Below are 26,203 nucleotides of genomic sequence, written 5' to 3' on the forward strand. Positions count from 1 at the left end.
ATCTTCAGTCGTGTCCCGTGAGCCGTTTGCCACATTCTGCAGTGGCTGATTAAACCCTATTCAGCACGGCTCTGTGATCCATACAGGCTCTGTGATCCATACACGAGTTTCAACCGGAAGGTCAATGTCACCAGGAAACAGCCACTTATTAGGTGTTATTGCATTTATTTTTGCTCCTTTCATCTCTGAGATTTAGAAATCTTCATAGACTGCGTTGTATGCCAAATGTTAAACATGTTCCCTTTTCCTACTGTGTGTTTATTTTTTTATTATTTTCCTTATGCATAGATGTTATATTGTCAAAGTTATACTCAGATTTTGCTGTTGCGGTTATTGCACTTTGGGTAAAATTGTCATCTGCATTGGGGGGCCCCGTAGTCAGTGGAACATTGTGTCACATTGAGGAACGACCTTGGAAAAAACGCCACACAATTTATTCTGCCAACTCACATCATGGTCATTAGAAGCTGCCCCTTCAGCTGCCCCGTATATAAACGCATATATTACGTCGATAGAAGTGATCTCATAAAATTATGCATCTCTGTGTTCAATGGCAGCATATTTGTTGCGCATTTACTTATAACCAGGCGGGGTGGCACTGTGGTTGGAACGCCAATCTTTAAAACATCTAACTTTTTTTCTCGTTTGTTGTCACGAAGGGGGTCTTTAAGTGCATACCTTGTGGGATTGCATGGACATTGACTTTGCAATGGTGCAGAGCATCCTGGGTAATTAAATAAATATGTGAATGGACTTCCATTCTTCTCTTCATATTACACATATTTCAGTCCAGCCTATGGGTCCACCAGACTAATGTTATCCAGCAGCATTTGTTTTAAGCCGTGCCTAATTCATGTATTGCCAGAAAGTCAATTCCTGCAAAAATTCTGGCAGAAAATATGATCAAACTACCATTACATTCTTCATTCGAGGCCATTTCTGTAACAAATCAGCAACAAAGCGATTTCAGCCAACACATGAATCAGTACGTTTAAGGTAGCACAACAGAATTGGTAAATCACACTAGCATTGCTTTTTTTATTGTCAAACTTTCCACTTGCTCGGCTGCAAGGCAATCCAGGCAGTGTAACAGGTGGGCCCGTGACACGCTACAGATTTTAGAGTGATCCCCCCGCCTCCCTCCGGTGTCTCAAGGTTTTCTCTTAAGTCCCTGCACTTTATACCCACATGCAAAACGCCCAATGTAAGCAAAAAAATTGTTAACGTCATGATAGAACTCTATACGTAAAGAGTCCTGCACTGAGACCCAGCGAGGTTTTCCTGGCTAAATGAAGAACATAAGCGCATTTCTGAGAAAAAAAAAAACACTATTCCTGGCTTTGCATGCAGGATTTTCAATTATTCTAGTTCAGAGCTCTGACAGGAGTATTAGCCCTCTGAACCACAAATATAGGTTTCCATTGCATTTTTATCACAAGTCTTAGCGTGGTGAACGTTGCAATGCTCTGGTAAATGCAAACTGCAGCCTGAAATCTTGCTTGAAATAGCTCATTATTGGGTAGTGTGGCTACCAGCCCATGATCCTAGAGCAGATATTTAACTTTGCGGTACTACCTGAAGTGGCATACATTTTGCTGTTCGGTTTTTATTGATGTGGTCAATGACAGTGAATTATGTGATAACTATTTGAATTAGGGAGTTATGAAATAATAAATTCTTAAACACATCAATAAATCGGTACTACTACAGTTTAGCTACCTTGGGTGGTAACAAAATCGAGCTCTGGCCCATGAACAAAGTCCTTATCTTCAGGGCTGGGCCAGAGAGAGCAGTGGAAACTCCACTTTGTGGCGACCAAGCCGCATTATGTATTGGCCCTGTCTGTCTGCCTGTAAATGCAGATTGCAATACTTATCTTCAAGATGATCCAATGCAGATTACATTTATGAGACGTGTTGCTATTAGGGGACTTACCCTATTGACAACTGGACAAATTTATTAGATGGTTTGACGGAAGCTCGGCAATGAATGTGAAAACTAGCGCTCAATAAGAGCCTTTAAGCGTGGCTATTAGCCATACCAGTCCAGCGCCAGGCTTAGCCACAAACGATGAATCAAAGGGAGCAGCGCTGGCTCGATTCACTGTTCAGTATTCGTGTGGCTTATTCGAGTATGGGGAAAGAGCCGACCACAAAGACATACAATAAAAAACAAATACAGACTGTGGCCAAATTCCACATTGATTTATTAAACTTCCCCAATCTTCAGAGCTCATTGTGAACAAATGCCTCTTGAAGTCTATAAAACGCATTACCAGCATATGTAACACCTTTGTATGATTTACAGTCTGCGTGGCACGCAGCACAGAAAGACACGGCATCCAATGCGTTGGTTAGAAGTGAGTCAATTTACTAGATTTTTTATTTTAATTTTTGAACCTTGCTTAAAGCACTGGGCATGATGCATGAAAATCAATCACGTTTTCTAGGCAGTCTCATTTAAATGAATACGCTGCATAAGCATTCCTCACAATGTGCCAGCTTCGCTCGAGAGTGCATATTCAATTTCACAATATCACTCAGCTCAAACAAGTAATTTGGCAGCTAGTCCATGGGCCCAGAGGAGCTATTTTACTTGTCAATATGGCCAAAGGTGGCATAATCTCCGTGGGTTACAATTTCTTAATGTGGCCAATAGCAGTGAATTGTATGATAACCATTTAGATTGAGTTATCAAGTAATTCACTCTCACTAGCCGTAAAAATAAATTGGCACCAGTAAAGTTTGCTACCTACGCTGGTACCAATTTCAGCTCTGGCCCATGGACTAAGTGCTCATCTCCATTGGCCATCCATAAAAGGAGTTATAGAAATTCCACATTCTAGTGACAGGGGTCAGTCTACCCATTGGATGATCAATGTTGACTTCCCACAGCAGTGCATATTTGATTGTCTCTGGAGGAATAAAAGGCTAAGTTGGAACTCTGAGCCTCAAGGCATGAGAGTCGACATACTCTGGCCTGCTGGCTAGATAATGGGTGTGTAGCGATCCTCAGTCTTCACGATTCCATTAATTATCGCGATTTGATTCAAGAATTGCTAATTGTTTTCCAGAGCAACTGATGCCATGGTGGATATATGACGACATAAATTTCGTAGCCTATTTAATTATGTGTTGTATGACTGACAGCTGTGTGTATTATAAGCATTGTAGAATGTAAAGTTGCAAGCATTAGAAGATTTATGAAACGCTTATGTTCAGTGAACTGTATTTGAAGAACTCTTAAGGATTCTTTAGTGGTGCTGGAAGCACATTCAGAGCATGCAAATTAAACAATCAAAAAGCCAGTATGCTACGACAAAGTGATGGGATACACAAATCGTAATAATCGTCCTTTCTGATATGGTATCATATCCTAGGGTGGAATCTATATAATTTCCTGAAAGTAAGCTTATATTAAATGTAGAAGCAGTGGGTCATTAGATTATTAATACAAACGCCCTGCAAAATTCGTGTTTAATCCCGTAAAGATTAATGAACACACGTTCTTAAATTCACAACGTACCCATTGAATCATGCGTGCGTAAAATAAGCAAACGTTTATTCGTTTCGTGCACGGTGTACAGAATGAATCGATGGTGACCTCTTCAGCCACTAGAGGCCGACACACTAATCACAATGCAAACCTAAAATAATTGGTTCTTCAGTGAAATCTCAGCGCTGAAATGTGGCAGGGAATCGAATGACAAGGGTAATGAAGTGTGAAGCCTCTTACCCTGCGCCTTTGGGACGTCAGAATGTCAAGCTCAGCAAACGTGAGCTTTCGCACGTTTCAATTATCCACAGCTTGCAAGTTAAAATTACACTTGAGAGGGAAATGAACTGGCATTTTCGATGCACTACACAGCAGCTTACGTAGCATGCAGCTTACATTTACTCAAATTATTTCGATATGTGCAATAACATTTACTTGTATGCACCCACACATGCATGCAATGAAAGTCACGGAATGAATTAGAAATGTTTATCTAAAAACCAAGAGAAAATGATGAGTAGGTCTAATGCTAGAATCCATATGCGTGCATTGTTAGTATCTTACAAATTGTCTTTATGTATACGCACCGCAGGAAGGATAATCCACGCATCTTTAAGTAAATGAAAAGAGTATCCCACTGCTCAAGTGAGACATAACAGGCACTCCGATCCTGAGTCAATACAGAACATTCCATATTTAATATTACGTGGCAAGGGGCCAGATAATGTAAAGGACATCTCATGAAAACGTCCTACAAAGTAGTACTGAATTTGTTGAGCCCAGAGGGTTGATGGGCAGAGTCGATATTGAAGGGAATTAAAAATTGTTCGCTCCTTGTTGTGATTTGGGAACTCTCCCACTGCACCACCTGGCCGGAATATATATTCACATATTTTGACGTGACACACACAAACTTGGGGATACTGCTCTGATGTAATTGTCAGAACACTGGACGAGCATTCCACAGGACGTCGGTTTGTTCTCCCGGGGCGACAGTTTTAACAACGGGAAAGTGTACTAAACCATCACGCCTCTGTCCAATGAGCATTATAATGTACGTATGTATGTTGAACTTATTTCGCACCGCACCGTATGCAGTCAACCATGCTAATGTATAAATGGGTACCAAGCAGTGGAACCTTCGGGCCGCCTGCAGTGGGGTAGAGTGGAGGTAGTCCCATCTCTTCCACGATGTCTAACCAGCATGGAAGAGTGGGTCATCGATGCCCTCTAGAGCAGTGATTCTTAAATTGGGGTGCACGCCACCCCCTGGGGGTACCAGATGCCCTTTCTGGGGCTGCAAGACATGGCCATATTTTTTAGAAGGTAAATAATCGAAACACAAATTAAGCACGGGCACGTAAGTACAACTACTTTGTTTCATTAAACCTATGTAGTTATTAACATTATATATTTTTTGTTTACGATTGAAAACCAAAGGTGTGCAAGCCTGCAGTCAAGGTTAAGAACCACTGCTCAAGAGTGGCTCTCTAGAGCTGCCTCTAGACGAGGCTCTTCTGCCAGCAGTGACGTGAGCTAGACATTGCAGATTTGCACCTTTATTTAATGCATAAATATGAATCTTGCGATGTATGCTTGAATGACAAGCACGTGCAGCACACACACACAGACAGTGCCGAGTAACATAGATCTCTTGTACTCACGGCATTCTGTTAATTTCCCCTTCCTCGAGTAGGGCGACATTACTCCGAAAAACTTGTCGAACAGTTGGGGCCAGCCACTGTTGTCGCCTGCGTGGAGAGGGACAGACGGTTGGGAAGTGAGAACGTTAGATTGCATGATAGGTGAAACATCCATAGCGCACATTTGCGTTACTATGTTATATCCGTGTGAAATACTGCTTTTATGCACGTGGCAAAATTCACAAGATAGCCTTATTATCATTAATGTCATGTGTACAGCAGAATACTATAAAAAAAACACACACACAAAATGGGTATACAAAGCACATGCTCAAAAACTGTCCCAAAATTCAAAGAAGATGACCATCTTTAAGTGATCTTGAGACTCAGACTTTTATAAAACTTAAAGAACTTGTAAATATTATTATTAGATAGTGTGACGGTCAAATTATCGCCCATCATAGATGAGCAATGGGACAGTGCTCATCTCCACTTCTGCCTCTCATCAGTGGCAGTCACTTGGGTTGGTGTCACCCAGTGTGGTAACTCATGGTGTCATTCTAGATTTGAAGCTTTCGTGACTGCAAGGATCCATACTCTTAGGTTTTTTCGGTAAAGTCACGTAGGTAAAAAATGAAATTAAAAATTAATAAAAGTAATAATAGAAATAAAATAATAAATCACGACGTTTCGGAGGCAACACAAGTCTCCATCATCATGTGGGACCGTTACAGCTAAAATTACTGCATCAAGTGAGGGAAAATTCCAAAAGACCAGCCCTTAAATACAAGTTAAGGGGGGAGGGGCTTATTTGAATGTGGTAGCCAGGGAATGGCACGTGGGGGTGGTGGGCGGGGCTACAAGATAAATTGGCCAACGTCGTCAATGTGCAAGGGAACAATCGGTGTACCTCGACCTAAACCGGTGTTGGTTGAGAATCCAAATAAAAAAAAGCAGTACTGTTAAACGCTGGGGATGTCAACACTCGGTAAAGTAGAAAAGTACCTGTCAAATAATATGGTGTCATCCCTCACGGACCTCTTGCCCGTACTAGACCATACATAATCCTTAGTAATGTTTTTTTGTACTAATGTTACTCGTAAATCGTAAAGTTATTGATATAGGTTCACAAATACTAATTACCACAATATTGTAGCTAAAACACCAGGAAGTTTGACAAAATCAGCGACTATAAAAACACGAGCAGTAACGAAACCAACAACCTGAAGACGGAAGCTTGTGTTGCCTCCGAAACGTCGTGATTTTTATTTTATTTTTATTTTACTTTTATTAATTAAAATTTTTTACCTACGTGACTTTACTGAAAAAAACCTAAGAATATGAATAAGAATATCAACAGTGCGTGCTTGTAGCACGTGCAGACGAAGCCACGTGATTCGATGCGTCATTGTAATTGGGTAACAATGACTGCTCTGACCGGAGCGCATTAGAAGGTTCAAAATGTAAATTAGCATAGAGTTTTAGCCTTGTAGGTATATTGTACATGTAAGCTGGGCTTACGAAAAATGTTTTTTGTTGTTATAGCTAACTACAGGAATATTTTTGATGAAGAAAGAAAATACATTTCTGCTGAAACACTGCACAAACATTGTATAGACAGTAATTTTGGTGTCATCCCCTCTGATGGTGTCACCTGGTGCAGTCCGCACCCCCCTCGTGACGCCACTGCCTCTGATCCATGACGAATGAAACCTGAATATTTTCATGAGGAGTCGGTCACTGACTTAGATGAGACCACAGCAATTCCAGCAAATTTTGAGGCACTATTGCCATTTGTCACCCCCTAAAAGTCTCATAGCTGCGGCTATAACATTGTGAACTTTGAAATAACACAATATCTAGCATAGAGCATGCCTTGGCACAAGCTCTGCCTGGTTGTTTCCTGAATATTTTTTTTTACAGATTTAGCGTTTAAAAAAATGAGTGACCGTCAATTGTAAGAATGTGAGTTGAAAACCTGGTTGGAGTTGACACAACCCATCATCCTAAAGAAGGTCTTTAAATAGGTACCACTTAGTGGATCACTAAGACTGCTTGTCCCTTGGGGAGATTGTCCACCGCCTTGAGAACGTGACAGTTATTTTGTCTCCACAGCACAACCAATGTTGACTTTCTACAAAATGATAGATATGTATTGGCCCTCGAGGGGTGATAAGCTTGTTGCTCGAACTATGAGAAGTACATTCGTGTCAAGAATGTTGCAAGAGTGAGTACCTTGTTCTAAATATGAAGAGATTTACAGAGATGTAAACATCAAACATTAATAATGGTCATATATAGCGAACAAAAACCTTTGACTTCAATTATATTGGTAGTAAAAAAATTTTTTTTTACGGATTGCCAAAAGTCCAGCGCATTTAAAAAACACCATGCCTGCGATTTAAACCCACTGGGCGAAAATCACAGCCGGGGCAAGGTTTGTCCAAGGGTACACAGCAATTACGGTTGAAAAAAACAATTCCTGCTTTGAAAAAAATATAGCAGAGGTGAATAATATGTGAATAGTTGTTCCAGAGGGTGGAAAAGATTGTATTAAGTGAAGCAACATTCCATAACTAAAACGCAAACGAGCTGAATATCAAAAATATTTTCCCTGACCCACGTGGCTGAAGCCATTGGAACGTAGTGTGTGTTACCTCAAAGTAGAAGGTGGGAAATACCACAAACGTAGCCCGGCTAATGCCAACTGAGGGGAAATGATGATAGAGAAAGCAACAACAACAATTAAAACAAACTAAAAAACCAAACGGCTGCTCGTAAATGCTTTCGCAGAGCTGATTTATGGAATCTAAAAGAGAAAAAAGTCTTTGCAAAACCAATTCGCATTGCAGAACCTGATTGGCTGTTAAGTGTGTTTTACTCGAGCACTTGTTTGTTTCTACTAATTAGGTTTTCGCATGATGCTCTACAGCACTCGGCTGTTGTTTTGTGCGAGCTTCTTCAAAAACTGAATTGAATGTTAATTTACAACTCAAAATCCCCATCGGAGAGCTGGACTCGTTTGCCGGATGTCTGTTGGCTCCAGGAGGTGGCTGATGAGGCCGATCCGGGAATCAGCTGACTGTGGTCGCACAGTCAGCTGATTGTGATTGAATTTGGTCACGACTGCGCTGCTGCCGTTTCTACCGTTCCAACCTTGCTTCCCTCCTGTTGCCATTGTTGCGCTTTTCGAAGAGCCTGAGATCCCTGCAGCAGAATCTTCCTGCATCTGGGGCGATCGATGGGCAATAGCCTCCTCGCGAGCCAGCGTCGATGTTGCAAAACTCTACATGTCGGCCTTGAGGACGGTCCTTGGAAGCGCTTTCTCTGCCCTCCTCTTGAGCATATGAACACCTCGACTGAGCTGGGAGAATGAAACTCGCTTCAAAGAGTCTGGAGTCGGACATCCAGGGGATGTGGCCGGGCCCAATAAAGTTGATGTTGGATAATCGTCGCCTCGGTGCACGTGGGGTTTGCCTTACGAGAGATAGCATGGCGCGACTCTATTGCAATTTCAAGCGTTGATTCATTGGCTGAAATATCGCGTGGGCGGTTTGTCCAACTGTTGGTGATGAAGATTGGAACTTTTCATACAAATGGATGAAAAGGCACACCTGCCAAAAGATGTAATCGACTAAACCTTTTCGACATTCATAGGAGCATGGGGTACTGCTCATCTCCGTTTAAGACCCTGTGCCAGTGTTGGAATTGCTACTTCCCTACGGTAGACACCACTCTAAGCGGAAGGTAACTGTTGACAATATGCCAAGTAGTACTCATTTTAGTAACCCCAAAAGACATGTTCGACTCCGAACAGAGGTTTGAACTCCTGACCGTCTTGGCTTTGATTATCCGCTCTGACCACGATCCCAACCTCCCGTAATCAATTAATTTATCAGTTCATAATTAGTTTCTTAAAATCATCCACCTGCACCGAGGCTGGCACAGCAGTCAACCCATGGCACTTGCTGGGTCTGGTCCCGTGACCTTCTCCTCCTGCACATAGCCTGGCACAGCAGTCAACCAATGGGACCTTCTGGGTCTGGTCCCATGACCTCCTCCTCCACATCCTCCTACACCTAGCCTGGCACAGCAGTCATCCCATGGCGCAACCTGGGTGTGTCCCGTGACCTCTTCCTCCTGCACCTAGCCTGGTACAGCAGTCAACCCATGGCACTACCTGAGTCTGTCCCGTTACCTCTTCCTCCTGCACTGAGCCTGGCACAGCAGTCATCCCATGGCACCTGCTGGGTCTAGTACCGTGACCTCCTTCTCCTGCACCTAGCCTGGCACAGCAGTCAACCCATGTCACCTACTGGGTCTGGTACTGTGACCTTCTCCTGCACCTAGCCTGGCACAGCAGTCAAGCCATGGCACCTGCTGGGTCTGTCCCGTGACCTCCTCCTGCACCTAGCCTGGCAAGCAGTCAACCGATGGCACTACCTGGGTTTGTCCCGTCACTTCCTCCTCCTGAACCTAGTCTGGCACAGCAGTGAAGCCATGGCACTAGCTGGGTCTGTCCCGTGACTTCCTGGTCCTGCACATAGCCTGGCACAGAAGTCAAGCCATAGCACCTGCAGGGTCTGTCCCGTGACCTCATCCTCCTGCACATAGACTGGCACAAGTCAACCCATGGCACCTGCTGAGTGTGGCCCGTCACTTCATCCTCGTCCTGCACTAAAATCAATAATAGTCTGCCAATGAGATGGAGCGATTAAATCAGCATGTGTGCAGGAGGTTCTGGTTCGAATGCTGCTTAGCAGGAGCGTGAGAGGTCGTGATAGTTTGGGGATGCCTTCATCCAGCAGTGGATTGACGATGGCTGAGGATAACATTATACTTTTTCGGGAGCACCTTATTCGTTGCTTAATAATTTCACTTGCATTTAATTCCTCTATAATAATGCAAGCTTTAAAAAAAACACATTTTATACGTACTGTAAATTTATTTTACAAGCATTCTAATGGCCCCTGAGTTACTGGTAAAAAAAATCCAGTGTGTGGATTTGTAAACTTATACATACAACGCAACACATGTAAAACTATTTATTGCAGTCTTACAATGAACGCCAGAAAAATGCACGTGGGAAGAATTTGTAATTAAATGTTGTTGCTTTTATAGCATATGTAGGTAAAAGCAATACGTTAGAATTGTTTCAAGCCAAAGAGGAAAATGGCTGAGTGAGCGGCTGTAAAGGCCAGCAAACATTGTTAGTGGAACGTCGCTCGACCAACCAAAGTTGCCTCCTGAACCTCCACATGTACGCACTGCACCAGGTGCTCTTTTAAGGCTGAGTCAACTTAGGAGAGACACAGGACAGCCTTAACTAGTGCGTGTTATTCATTTTGCGTATAGGCAGGAATCAAAGCAAAATATCTAAGCACTACACTACTATTCCAAAGACAAAGAGACCCCAAATAACCTTAACAGACAGTTGGGGCAAATGCTGCGATGCTTACACACCACACCAGGTACTCATTTGAGGCTGAGTCGACCTAACGGAGGCCCAGGACCGTTTCAGATAATCGTCACTGGTGTTGGCCGTCAGCGGGAATTAAACTCATGTCGCCAGAGGTTCGTAGTGCTCACTACTACACCACCACTCCCCACTACTCCACACATACACCCTACTCAGCATACACACTGCCCCAGACACACATATTTCAGATATACACCCACAACAGCAAAGTCTGCCAATCACCAATTCGACGGTGACGTCAACACAGCACTTGTGCCAGGCTACGTGCAATTTCAGGCCACGTAAAGTGTTGAAGGCTCACTGTCATTACGTCACAGAATAGCCCGAGATGTTATGAGTTGACTGATCGAAATGACTGGCAAATGCACCACATGTGCTACCCACTGTGTTAGTTTGCTGCGATTTAGCTACCCGGAAACTCTATTCGTTGTTGTGAGTATCAAATCTTTGCCTTCAATTGCTGTACAAAAACACACATACAACAACTGCCGTTTCGCCATTAAGCGGCGGTGACGTTACTACAGCGCTTGGGCCATGCTAGGTGCACCTATATACATACACACATAAAACCATAGGGATGCCTTTTGGCGTCCTCTGGTCTAACACCATTTAAGACTGGGCTCCAAAGAAGGCTGTCCCTGGTGTGGATCAATCAGTTTCAAAGACAATGCATATATTATCAGAGTATGTTTTTTGTTTGCATTCTGACCACAAGTATTGTGGTTAATGCAGACATGATTCCTTGTAAAAGGTTTCAGTTTGGTGTTTTAACATCTTAACACCTATATTCTTGGTTCTTTCGGTAAAGTCACGTAAAAGGGAAATAATAAAATAATAAAATAAAACAATAAAATTATCATGACGTTGCGATTGCAACACCTGATGATGATTGCTTGTGTTGCAATGGAAACGTCGTGAGAATTTAATTGTTTTATTTTCATAATTTTATTATTTCCTTTATACACGACTTTACCGAAAGAACCAAGAATATGAATCCCTGCAGTCACGAAAGCTTTCAATCGAAATCTTAACACCTGTTTTGTTTCCAGAAAAAAGAGGAAAACCTATTCTCTTACCACACACACCCATAGAAAACAAAGATCCCTTGTATAGCCTTGCAAACTGTTGGGGTAAGTGCCATTAGCTAGCACCTATTGGTGGTTGGTGGTATTGACAGCATGTAGCCCTGCCACCTGAATCACCCAAGAGCTGACGTTTACATACTGCACCAGGTACTCGTATAAGGCAGAGTCTATCCAGGAAAGACCCAGAATTTGTTCAGACATCGCTGGCCACTGATTGTTAACAGTTGCTGAATGTCGAACTTAGGTCATCTGATTTATTGCACGGTTCGCTATCCGTTTCATCACGCCCAACTGACTTGCACCGAAAACTCGCACACACAAACCCAAGTAGAGCGTTCATTGCTATTCATACATCTATCTTTTTTTGTTCCAATATTATTTTACGAACAAAAACATATTCATCTTCTTGGTTCTTTCGGTAAAGTCACGTAGAAGGGAAATAATAAAAATAAAACATAATAAAATACAATTCTCACGACGTTTCAGCCACAACGCAAGCAGCTGTCCTCAGGTGAAGAACAGGGCTGTCGGAAGAACAGCCCCTCTACGTGATTTTACCGAAAGAACCAAGAAGATGAATCCCTGCAGTCACGAAAGCTTTAAATCGAAATTTAAAAAACAAATTCAATTTAAATCTATTCATTCGGACAATAAACAGCTGTTTTGGTCTTGGCATAACACACGTTTTTATTCAAGCTTATGTTCTGTAGTCACACTGCCCTGTCAGATGTTCCTTGCCACAGCAAATGGTGTTCCCACATTCACACCTTTCCAGCCCAGCTAAAGTGTATCCAATACAACGTTTCTAGACCAACGAAGGTATCGGTATTTTAAGAGCACGAGATTAATAATCTATCCATTGAAGACATAAAAACCCACGACTCTGTGATGCAATTTAAGGTAAAAAGGCTCAAGCCTGAAATTGCCTGCTCATGCCATTGCTGCAAGAAGAGTCTCCACTAGAGGGAGCTCTGGTGAGCCCCCTAGGGGGGATTTGTGTACCGCGCTTTCACATTGGTCAGCCGTCTTTAAAGAGATGGAGGTACCCACGAAAAAAATTTGTTCTGCAGTCACACTGTCCTGTCAGATGTGCTAAAAACAATTGTTTTAGTAAGTAAGAGCCAACGGAGCTATTTAGCTCTTTTTTAGGCGTGACCTGGCCGCAAACAATAACTTGACGAAGTGGCTTATCGCGTGGAAAATTTTGGCAGCCAAATACTCTAAACGCATATTGCTAAACGTGGAGGGAAAAACCGGAGAACCCGGAGAAAAATCCACGCGACCACGGGGAGAACATGCAATCTCCAAATATACAGCAGGCCTAAGGGTTGGGATCGAACCCATGGCCTCCTGTACACCAGGCAGGGTAGTAAACATCTCGCCACCATGGCATCACACACGATCAGCCTATCACCAGACTGTAGTGTAACTATTTATACTGCTGAGTGAACAGAAGTCAGGGAAATTTGAGAAATGTGCACCATTGTTTCAACTGCCTTGCCAGGAGATTTAACTTGTGACCTCAGGATTGTAAGCCCAGAGTGCCTACCATTACAGCAATGCAGCTTCTTGCTATGCAATATATATCACTGTATTGTATTTCTCTGCTTCCCACTATGATTTTTATATGTAATAATGTTGACAATATCTGCAATCACTCACCACCATGTAAATTACTTTTCCAGTTGGCGGTCAAAGTTGTTTTCCCTTAATCAGGTGACTTTGGCCATCATCCCTCCAGGACAGTACTGATGAGTACCACTTTGTTGACATTCAGTGGTGGTCGTCCTATTGATAGACTGGCCCCTGTCATGGTAAGGTGGAATCTACACCACCGAATTAGGACCACCAATCCATATCAGCACTGCCAAATGCTCATTTTCGTAGGAAAACACTTTAACAATTGTTAAATAACCCTATATGAAAAGTGCATTATTAATAAAACAGTATAGATATGTAGTAAGTCCAACTGAGTCGCAGACGTACTTTGCAGGCAACACTTTTATTATGACATCAACACCTAACACAAAGGAGTAATTGCCCCTTCACCAGATACAGCCTAGGGTGGTGACCACCTAGCTAACTACGCTATACTGAGGAGTTACAGCTACGAAGGGTCGGGCCCTCTCACTCGGGTCCTCGACCACGTGTTGATGTCTTGCAGGACGTAGGGGTTCAAGCTTTTGGACATAGAGCTTCAGCTTGTAAGATGCAGCGACCCCAGTCCCCCTCAAGGACCCACCTTATATCCCCTCACGGGTCAAGGCTGCTCCGCCCTCGGCCCCGCCCGCCTTCTGGAGCCTTCTAGCTCCCTCTCGATCCCTCTCGTGAGCTCTCCTGCACACGTGACCACCCCCTGGTCCCCCACCTGGGGGCCTCTCTATGGACACTCTAGATCACGTGTCTACTGGGTTAACCAGAGTGCCATGGCCCAGGGCAACCCTGCCCCTGGGCTGACACTCTTCTACTCCCCCCTAGGGAAGCCCGCGCTACACGCTATGTGTGGTGCCGGCGCTATCCCAGCGCACGCCAAGCCCCGTTAGGGCTGGTACTACACCCGCCTACGGGTGTACGCAATTACAATGCATTGCGTGCCGTGGCCCTCTCAGGCCGGCACCATACAGTGACATCCCTGATGTCACGACAGATATATAAGGAACACATTTCAGGAGCTATGCACTTTAAATTATCGACTGATATATTTTACTGCCCCTACTATGAGCATCAAAATTTACCTTACAGAATAATATTTCCATTTAAAAACGCTGAATAAATGCTGCATATATGCATTCTTTGCCATACTTGCTTATCTTGGTTTTTAAAGGGCATATTTAGCTTTTAAACCTGAAAACGTGAATGTAACACTTTCAACCTCAACAAAACAATTCGCACATTCTTATCTAATGACGGTTGCTTGTGTTGCAATTGAAACTTCGTATTCTATTATTTAATTTATTTTCTTTCTACGTGACTTTACCTAAAGAACCAAAGAGTAATTCCTGCAGTCACGAAAGCTTCAAATCAAGTTCGCACAAATCTGTTCCGTAATGTTTTCGTGAAATAAACGTTGTTATTATTCAAGAAGCAAGCAGCGAGTTAAGGCTTTTGACAGATATTGTGTGCATGTTGAACAACTAAGTACAATTTCAAGCGGACTTCCCTGCGCTGCCAACAACATTCCCCGGAATTGTGATCTCACAGTGTGAAAAACAAAGAGGAGTTTCTTGATATGGTGATTCAACTCTGCAATGGGAAAGGAATTCAGAGAACGGGAATGGACTACTTGTGGATATAATCCGCTTCCCTCTGACGTAGGAGTGTGGAATGTTTGAAACGAGCTCAGAACTGCTAGTAGAGATGAGTGCTGATCATTGGAGAATTAAGATACTAATAACTTTGTGGCTGTGTATACAGCACACTGACCTGTATAGGGGATCTCAAGCACTAGCATTGTAACTGCCAAATTGATATTTACAAAATAATGTTGAATGCCCTTTCTCCCCAATTTATTCCAATTGTGTTATTGGCATCGTGTCACGAGGTGACGAAGCCATTGGCATACAATCCCCTCAAAACGGTCCTGTTACCATTTACATAGCAGTGGTCAAACCTTCCCACACACTCTGCTATGACATGAATTATCACAGGAGCAGTCAAACCAATAGTTGTATTACTCAGAAATGGAATCTATTTTTTTATTTCTTTAGAACTGCTTTATGTTTAGTTTGTTGTCCTTCCCTGCGGCTCCGATTAGCACGGTTGGCTACGTACGGTGAAAAAGAAGTTAAACATACATGCACACATATGGTGACAGCTTGGGATAGCCTTCATCAAACTGGATATTATTTGTATTACTATGCTTGTTTACCAAAGAAAGCTTCACTGAGTCTCATGACTCTTTTTCCAGGAGAGTCCTGCCAAGTTTTCACAATAGGGGGGCGATGAGTGACAGGATTACGTTATTCCAATGGAGTAATTTTGTGGTGTTATTTTCCTGTTTTTTAAATTGACACCAGCACGCAACGGCCCACCCTTGTGAACGACGCCACGGAATCTATAACAACCATTCTGAAACAAAGACGGTGCTGCATTCGTATGGCAAATGCGCCCGCAGTATTAACCGGGCGGTCACTGGAATTCGAACATACACACATTCAAATAACGTGCAAAAGCACATTTAATATAGCAGGGTGGTCCCACACATGGGGTCACCCTGCTTTAGATGTAACAGAGATTGCTATCTATCACACGACAGTCTAATCGATATTTTAATTCTTCGGGCTATAATGTGAACAAACGAAAGTGTACAACCAAATTTCACCGGCTGGAGTTTCTGTGCAGCCATATATGACTGGGCTGAAACCTTTAAGTCTCATTGGCATCACATCGCCGCTTCACTTGATTGAGATTCCAGTTAAATCGAACGCGGATCTCTGCCGTGCCCTGACCTCTTTGCCACCTGGCCAACTCAACATTTAGCTGCTTAGCTCAATACCGTTTTCGGCAGATACTGCAGTTGCTTTGCTGTTGCTATGTTCAATGATTTTCAATGCATGAACATTCTCTTTTACCACAATCAAATATGCACTGTGCAATATTGTGTGTAAGTGATAACTCCAAAAACTCGCAAGTCTTCATTGGAAACAATGTCTCACCATTTTGTGCTTCCTAACGAAAACCACGTATACAAATCACATATGCAGGGCTCTCCGTTTACTGATACTCCACTAAGATAAGAAAACAATTCTAGAGAAATGTTTTTTTTATTTCAAAACATCTAAATGCTTCTCAGTACGCACAATCAATCGTTCAACACCTCTCCCCTGTAACGTACGGAGTCATCGGCTTCACAACATTCAACGAGCTGTTGAAAAGCAGGTAAGATAAATCAGTGGAGTTTCTCTTTCTCTGTGGATCACCGTGGGTTAACGCAGCTGATTATGATTGGCTCAACCCAGCACAATCACCCCTGATGCAACTTATGTCAGAAGAAAAAGTTGCGCGTAACTTTTTACGAAAGTAAAAGCACATATCAAAAACTTCCAAAAAGAGCACGGTACAGCAAGTCCTTTGGTAAATTATTATCCCGTTTAAAGGATAGGTTGATATATTGACTGCGGCTCTCATTGAAATAGCAGATGCCACACTCCACAGGACACCGTCAGCTTGTTGAAATAGCCACACTATTTGATTCCATCGTTTTTTTATTATTAAGAGATGTTATGGTTCATCGGGAGCGAGATATATTTGAGTTCCTCTTTATGTATGATTTTCAGATGATCAAATTAAAAACTTGGGCACTTTGAAGCTCAATGTTGCGTGAGTGTAACTATTTTAGGACTTACACATTCATCCACGTGATCATCAAACATAGTGGCCGACGCATGCAAACCGCTTAGAGCCCTGTGACAATCCGCTGATGCCTGAAGGCCTGCCCACACCTTTTGGTCATGGGAGTTGTTTGACCATACTTCACCATACTGGTCAGTGACGGTTGGTGAAGGGGCAACCAGGAATCAATTCACGTGTTACTTCCCGTGATGTTAGCCATGCGCGGGTATCAAACTCAAATTTCCAGGGTCCATCTCATCTACCACCCCCCCCCCCCTTTTACAAATATTTTTCTACATGTATAATGGGAAAAAATGCTTGTGGGATGGCAATGTAGTTTGTGAACAGCCTTCATCCAGCAGCAGATAGACAGTATGAGTTGTAAAGTTGTTGCTTGCTACTCTATTCATATAGTTATAATTTTTACGTCAGTCATAGTTTTCTTCGAGTCGATAGCAACCTGTGCAGTTTTAGTCAAGTTTTGGTCTGCATAGCATATCGAGTCACTCTCTTGGTCCAGATGACTGAAGCAGCCAAGATGTAATTCACCTCTCGCTGTTAAATGTTCCGAGTGGTGCATGCGAATCCATAATTATAAGGTCAGACAATCAGTAAACTCATTAAATTTTGTATACACATATATAGTACAGTAGAGTCAATTACCATTTGAGTTTCCCTCAGGGTAATGAAGTCTCTAATAACATTACTAAATTATCTTAGTATGCGTCTGTGTTCAGAATCGCGAACATCGTTTTGTCTGAGGCGCGCTTCTGTCTGTGGTGGGTATGCATAGCTGCCGTTATGCTTGTTGATGTTCATACACTTGTGGTCAGTGTTGTCCAATTAAGTGAAGTACTTTGTTGAGGAATTTTTCCTCGCAAATTGCATTAACAAAATTAGCACCGTTGCCGCTTCATTGACAGAGCAATTTATTTGCACCTTAAGGTCGGTTGGCGGAAATTTAGAGGTGTTATTTTCCTCTCATACCATGAACACATTCCTGCGAAGGGAGCTGGTAGGAATGTTGGGTTGCTCGGTCAATGGCCAGGGTCAACAGCGGCGTGGTGTATTCCGCAAATATGCCCGACTGTCAGGGCGGGCACAAGCCGGCGTGAGTAGGTTAAACGTTGAGTTTTACAAGGGCACCACGGGGTGATCAGCCCCTCCCCACCCAGCACCACCCCTCTCACCCCCCCACCCAGCTCCACCCTCCCCACCCAGCCCCTCCCCACCCACCCTCCCCACCCAGCCCCTCGCCACCCTCCCCTCTCCACCCAGCCCCACCCCTCACATTTTTGGATGCACGACGGATGGACGGACACAATAATCCCCTGTGGGCTGGTGTAACCAGGAGGTTCCTACCAGTAAAATGCCCACTTATTGTCTTTGATTAACCTGTTATTTTATCTAGATTTGAAGTTTTCGTGACTGCAGGGACCCATACTCTTTGGTTCTTTCGGTAAAGTTACGTAGGTATAAAATAAAATAAATTGAGCAATCATTGAAAGGATGTTATTAACCAGGTAAAACCCTAGCTGCTTTGTATTGGTTGTCGTCTATCATATCTGCCGGGTACTACTACACCACGCAGCGCTCGCCCTCCCCCTACACCACACCCCCCTCCCTCCCTCTCCCCCCTTGCTCCTCCCCCTTTCTTACCTATACAACCTCTTACCACGGCAACTCTCTCTCCCACTTCAGCAAAAAATGTTCTTGCTGTGCTTTTCCCACCTGATGATGATTGCTTGTGTTGCAATCGAAACGTCCTGTTATTTATGTTGAGGAAATAATGACTCGTGCCCATTTTCATCAGCTCTGTAAATATTTTCTGAGATATTTAAAGAATAAAATACGCGTGAAACTCCTATACATTTCCAAAATAACATTCTGCAATAACTTCCAACTTAAAAACCACATTTGAACATTTTTCCATTGTTTCTCAATATTTAATTCATATTTTCCACTGCTCAGATTGAAGGAAGAAAATACTCAACAACTGATTTTCTGTGTACAAAAAAATAAAAACACACTTTTTAAACTCGGTTAATCAGCTGGTCTTATTCTATTTGAGAGTTTACGTTGATAATACATCAGATACATCTATGTTTCGATTTAAAGCTTTCGTGACTGCAGGGATTCATCTTCTTGGTTCTTTCACTTCCCTTCTACGTAGGGGTCGGCACGGTTTGAACCGACTCAGACTGGTTTCAAATTGAGCAAACCAAACCAAACCAGCGACGACTGAACCAAACCAAACCAAAACCAAACCAAACTAAGCTAAACCAAACCTCTTGAGTTGGCTTGAACCGAAAAGATGCGCGGCAAACAATATTCGCATTCAATACAAATATCAAGTGTATTAATCGCTAATTTCTACGCAGGCTTTCTTTCTTCATATTGAGATTCACTAGCAAGTACTGGACGACGATGTCGTCCACAGCCATCTCCTCAAGCTTGGCACGCCCAATGTCCTTGAACGCAGTGTGGTAGTTCAATGGCAGTGAAACCCCAACACTAGGCAACATCCGCGCCCACGAGCGCACACACATCTCGGCCTTGAACGTGCACTTGTGCAGGTTTGGTCGGTCGAGAAAGGAGCGCTTGGCGGCCGAGTTTGCTCTCTCGGAGGGCACGGACGACGCCGGGATAGGCAAATAGTCGAGGGCCACGCGTCGTAGGCGCGGGTACTTGCCGCCGTATAGCTTCCACCACTCGACGACGTCCATGCTCAGGTCCTGAGTCGGCTCAAGCAGGAAGCGGTCGACCTCGGAGGCGGCGCCGTCGTGAGCGTTGGGCGCGTAGACCATGTCAAAGAGGATGTTAATGCCGCCACGCGGCGCCGCCTTCGACGCCGCGTCCGTCGTCAACGCTGGGTAGCGCTGGTTGAGAATGTCCGTCATCATGTCCTTGATATTGCTGTACTCGGCCTTTACAACCAACCAAACTAGTTTGAGCTGGTTCCACCCTGTCCGAGCCAAACCGAGTCGGTTTTCGTAGCCCCAAACCAAACCGAACCAGTTCAAACAGAGCCAAACCAAACCGATTTGGTTCGGTTCAAACCGCGGTTTGGTGGTTTGAGCCAAACCGTGCCGACCCCTACTTCTACGTGACTTTACCGAAAGAACCAAGAAGATACATCTATGTATTGAGCCAGAAACCAGTATAATAGTGTAATGTAGCTCTCAGAGACACCATCTTGTCTTCCGTATATTTATTATGAATAAAGTCCACTGACACCTCAACGAGTAACCACTAGTGACTCTATACACCGGGGTAGTTAGACAACTCTATTCAGAGACAACATAGCTTCTAGTCTCAAGACAACTCGTAGACGATAGAGATGACCCGTTCCAGGCGACAACGACGACGGCGATGATTCCCCACGCCGGCCCTTAAGCCTCGCCCGGTCCGGCCACGCCTCTATTCTAGAATTCTCCTCGCCACATCTGCTCCTGTCAATCACTGCCCGAATTACACTTCCCCCGCCATTGGATCCCGTGCTCCCCCTCACGTGATCCTGTCAACTTTGTCTCATCAATCGTCATTAGCACGTCCATTAGTAACCATGGTCCAGGGGAACCATACTGTCCCCATATCCCTCCGTATTGTCTTTACATCAGTGATCTCTCATTATTTGTGACACAGAATTTATTTCCGGGAGGCAAATCCTCACAGATATTATCCTCCCTTTTGACTTGTCATTTTACTCTCAGAAATCCACAGCTTGATATACGAAGGCATACAGCCAAGGCAAGGCAGTGTTCAATCCCTAATGCTGCTGTACAATTTGTATTGTATACTGCTTAATTCTTAAATCGATAGATTACCTATATATAACAACAGTTTCAGTCTGTATCACATACAAATACAATTGGATGACAAGCAGCTTTACAATAAACACGTAAAGTATGTAGATTGTAGTAGATATAAAGTTATAGCCATTTTCAATCCACCAATGGACGAAGGCCTCCCCATGCCATATCGTTGATCAGTGTGGGTTGGTGAAGGTGGTGAGGGAAGGGTGGTGGGGAGACTAGGACCCGGTTGATTGTGGCCAGGAATTGAACTCGGGTCGCAGGGTTGATGGTGCAGCACACTAACAACCGCAACACAGCTCCACCCGGGGTAATAAGAGTTTTTGGTGGTGCAACGGTGTTTAAGTGGTTCGCACATGGCTCTAAATTAAGTGGGAATACTATGTATTGTCATCCTGCTGATGAGTGAAATAAGGTTTTTTGGAATAACTTAAGGATATATTTTTGTCCAGCATATCAAATGTTTTAATAACTTTTATTGAAATTTGCTGACCCGACCCTCTTGGACATCTATGAAAAAGAGCTTCATAGCTCACCAGATTTATCCAGTCTAAATAAAGTTTCGGATTCTAATGCATTGAATTTAACTGAATATAAAGGTAAATCAGAAATCCGGTGTAATGACTGGGAATATGGCTACGTTTAAAAATGTTACAAGATATGTTCCGTCTTTAAATTACCTTCATTTTTTGAAAATGGCTTTAACATGTGACTACATTTATTTTCAGGCAAATGTAACGTTAATAAGCATACAATCCAGGGAGGTCGCCAGTTCGATCTTCTGGCGTGGATGAATAAATGATGACTGCAAGTTTCTGAAATCCCTCCCCACGGCTTCTGGAGGCGCCACAGTGGCGAGATGTTAACTCCCTCGCCTGGTATGAAGGATGTCGTGGCTTCTATTCTGACCCCGATGTCTATATATTTGGAGTTTGCATGTTCTCCCCATGATAGTGTGGATTTTTCTCTGGCCCTCCGGTTTTTCCCTCCACATTTAGAAAAATGTGTTTAGAGTGTTTGGCTGCTGTACATTTCGTCGAGCTATCATTTATGGCTAGGTCGCTTCTATCTAGCTCAGTGGGCCTTATCTGGTAAAATAAAAATATAGTTTATAGTCTATCCACCCAGCAGTGTCATGGGGTTCACTGCAGTTCGTCTAACAGGAGGCCACACGTGGTGGCTGGAAATAACGGGGGGTACCGCCGCCTCTTCCAAGACGTCTGTCCAGCTTGGAAGAGTAGGCCAAATATCCTCTGGAAGGGTTGGCTGAAGTTCTCCCGACACTCCGGAGGCTCGTCTACTTTGAGTGGCGAAAGAAAACGATTGTAGGGTTGCACCTTCATATGATTTGGCCAAGACAGATATGTGAATTAATGAAAACAATATTCAATCAAGTGATCATGTTTCTTGAAACCAAAAATAAGCTGACAAGATTCGGTTTGGTCATTTAGCCTTGCACAATTGTGATAGGTAATCCAGCAAGGGCAGGGAGTGGGTTAAATGTATTCTAAAACATTGTGATGTAAATCATACGCTCGCAACATTCAAATAATCTAAATTTTCTACAAATATTCCTGTGCAGACATGCACGCCACGTGTACAATGCATGAAAACCCCTCAGTTGCTTTTTTGTTAGACTGCATGGAGAGCCTGGAGCTGTTGGATTCATATACGAACTACCCACCGAGTGCTTTCTCTGACAACCTCTCCCTGCTTTCATTAAACTTTTGTTTGTTAAATAACGGTAAAGATGCCCCCAAACTGCCAATGCCTGCCCAAAAGCCACTTCAAGACGCTGCTCAATGTCATTAAAAAAAGGAGCAGCGACATTTTATTTCGCCTTCATAGAATTCCTTTGTCAGGCCTTCAAAGACGACCTCCATTTGGCAAAAAAATCCCTCGCCTTAAAACCGTTCACCTACTCTAAATCTTAGATCACGTGTTTGCCCCCATGTCTAGTCCACATTATTTCTGCGACTTTCCTGGCTTCCAAAAACACAGTGGGGGTTTTGGCAGCGCATGTGCATTTTTTTTCTATGATCATTTAAGGTCTCTAGTCAGGGGCAAGTGCAGCAATGAAAATGAAATATATGAACGTACAGACAAAACAGATGGACAGAAAATGCAATAAAATTAAAAAAAACAAACACCGCTGATATAGATTCATATAGAAGGACCACTGTTTCCATTCATTAAATGTTATTTTATCATGCAATTAAACACGTGTTTAATTATTTCATTAAAACGTGATTGTAGTTGGCTTGCATGCATCCTGGTTCATAGTCATTAGTTTAAGATATACTCGAGGGGACCTATGATTCACCACCACCCACAAACCTCCAGCAATTTAATTGTCACGATTCACGGACTGCCATTTGGTTCAACGGTTATATTTTTGTTAAATTTTTTACATTTCGATGTCATTGTTTCTCCTTTTTCCGTCTTGTTCCTTCGGTTGTATATATTTTGGGAGTCAATGGTTAACATGACTCTATCATATCATTTTCATAAAAAAAGCATATTTATACTTACACATATTATTTTTATGCATATGTCATGATCTTTTAGTATGTATGTGAATAATTTTGTTTTACCCATAGGGAGCAGGTAGGTGGGTAGATGGGTAGATGCCTAGGTAAGTAGATTATAGCAAATTAGTTGCCAATACTGCATTGGCAGTGGTACACAAGCACAAATAACAGAAACGCAACACATTAAGTATCATTAACACCGCCTTAAATGTGTTAGGCAATAGCCCAGCTTCACAGCACATAGAGTCGCCAGAGAGGTAGGATTGTTGAGCCCTTAAGGAGCTAATCTGTCAAATTATTTAATGGATTCATAAGTTTTTAAAGTGCCTGGCACAGGATTGAGTTCAATAGTTATCAGTCGGAGCATGTCAGTGATCACCTACGAAAACCATAATTAGCGTAGGTACTAAAATCCAGTTTACTAAACAAGTAAACAAGAAATAAATGTGCCACGTTCATCTGTTAACACTGCTTTCTAACAACAAACAGTGCACGAGGCTCATGGTTCATGCAACTGTCCATCTTCAGATTTGAAAGAGGCCAAAAATATTCGCTGACCCATCACAGAATACCACATTTCACAGTGCCAGCCAACTTTTACCTATGTGTTTTTTCATTTCTTAGTTGTTTGATAAGTAGGTCAATAGCTGTTATTTTAACCAAGTATGAGCCCATAGAGGCTGCATGTCTGTTTTGAAGGCAAGATTAGAGGGAATGCCATTTCAATTTAGCATGCTTCTCCATTTCGGCAAAACAACTAAATGCAGTGCAGAAAGCTAATATATGAAAATCTATCCATTGAGCCAACTGTTATCTGTAACTCAAGCACAATTGAAACACATTTTTTTACAAAATGAAGGCTTTTTAGAAATATCTAGAATAATCTTGGAGCAGTTTGGCAATTCGCTTGATAATTTCCCCAACGATGCTCTAATTTGTTAGTTTTTTTCACGAGCCTGTTATTCTTTAAATTCTCAGATATGCAGAAGATTATTTTTTTAAATGAAACTCAGAATTAGCACAAATAAGTAATAAAAATGGTATGTACCAGTAGAGTGCCCAATGTGTTTTAAGGGTTTTAATTTACCATCAAGTTTCCAAGCCAACCTTGCCAATTAGGTCACGAATGGCCAAGTGTGTTTTGGGGTACTTAAATATTCAGTCGCCGCATTTTTACGACCGCTGCTCTTGAGAGTCCACTGCCGCTTTGAGCTTGTAGACGAACCTAATCTACTTTGACAAATTATGCACGGCTTCAGTGTGTGCATATGCTGTGATATAACTCCCATGCCATGGTTTTCTCTCGACAGTGGCAAATACAATGTTACCTTGGTGATATGTACAAATAATTAACATTACAGCAAGCAAACATGTTCTCTCCTGTAATTTAGTCGGTGGTAAAATTCCACATTCCTATGGCGGTAGTGTAACAACAACTTTTGACTCTCCTACAAAGTGGTTCTTATTTTAACAACCCAGAATGATGACTGGCTGACTTGACTGCAGAGCTGGATTTTTACGATTATGTTTGTCTAGAAATTCAATCGGGCAAGGACTGTAATAAATTTTATTTTCTATGCGGATAGATAGACCTTTGTGTTTAAATCCTATTCTACGCTCATCCCGCCCAGGGTAGATAAAATTAGTACCAATTTGTGGGAATTACTACTGCCTACGCTTTCGCTGCTGTGTTGCTCTGATGTCGGAACGTGTGCCATTCCTCGTGACCATCCCGACTCTGCTCTTTGCGCTGCTGGTAGCTTCTCCAGTTTCTAGGATTTCAGTTCCGCCAGAATTTCCCAGCACACGGAGTAAACATGAACACATGGGAACAATCCAAAACAACAACATACACGGGGAGAGAGAGAAGCTTGTGGGAAGTCGGCTAAAGTGGTCAACCCCCGTAGAGTCAGTCACACGTGCTCGCCGTGGGGAAATGCGAGAGAGAGAAAAAAATCCACCACTGGCTTAGGGCCCTTTAAAGGACAATGAGGGACAATCTCGCCACGCTCGCTCTGAGAGCGCGGGGACACAACGTGGTGCGAGCGAGGTGGAGACAGTGGAGGGGCCGGGTGATATTGGATTGACGCGAGCCCTCACCGCAGTTCTCTTCGTCGGCACCATTCCCGCAGTCGACGATGTTGTTGCAGTGCAGTGGCTGTGGCAGGCACACGTCGCTCAGATTCCCGCACGGGAAATGGCCCAGCGGACATTGCCAGGCCACCACACCTGGGAGACGGGGGAAGGGACACAAAGACAAAGATGCCCCTTATAGCACAAACAGACTTTTGGGGGCAAGTGCTGTTAGCGAGTAGCAGCACCTATGAAGGCCGGCACCGCACCCCTCCGCCTTATCTCTCTAGTGACGATGTTTACACACCGCACCAGGTACTCATTTTGAGGCTGTGTCGATCTAAGGGAGGCCCAATACCAGTTCATATAATAGTCACTGGTGTTGGCCAGTGAGTGTGAATCGAACTCGGGTCTCCCCCTACATATATACACGTGCACATTCACACACGTGCACGCACGTGCATAGATGAGTATTCATATAGGCACACACTCGAACACAGCACGCGCATACACGTGGGTGCACGCATATGCACGCACAGAAAAAATACGCACAAAACGCACGTGTAGCGCACGCAAAATCTGTTTCCGTTAATACACGTTCTCATCATCCAACTATTGCCGTCAAGAGAAAGGGAAGCCAGATTTATGTGAAGTTGTTGTAGGGGAAAACCTCTGGATGCGCAGCAGATGAAAACCTCGGGTTTTGTTCGCAGACTCGAATGGAGCCAGTACTGTGACTGAAATAACACAG

The 26,203-nt window shown here is 43.2% G+C and overlaps 1 protein-coding gene across 2 annotated transcripts in view; it reads right to left on the minus strand.

Annotated features, from left to right (window-relative positions):
• The window catches only part of LOC133342867 (relaxin receptor 1-like), a 310,499-nt gene that overhangs the window by 200,499 nt on the left and 83,797 nt on the right, over positions 1-26,203 (minus strand). For both annotated transcript variants that reach the window (XM_061552222.1, XM_061552221.1), the window contains exons 2-3: positions 25,480-25,608; positions 5,160-5,246 (exon numbers count right to left, since the gene is read on the minus strand). In XM_061552222.1, the coding sequence (XP_061408206.1) occupies positions 5,160-5,246; positions 25,480-25,608 (216 nt within the window). The remainder of the gene's footprint in view (positions 1-5,159; positions 5,247-25,479; positions 25,609-26,203) is intronic.

Source organism: Lethenteron reissneri, chromosome 16 (genome assembly GCF_015708825.2).
Source record: "Lethenteron reissneri isolate LAM-NWPU_2019-01 chromosome 16, ASM1570882v1, whole genome shotgun sequence".
NCBI lineage: Eukaryota > Metazoa > Chordata > Hyperoartia > Petromyzontiformes > Petromyzontidae > Lethenteron > Lethenteron reissneri.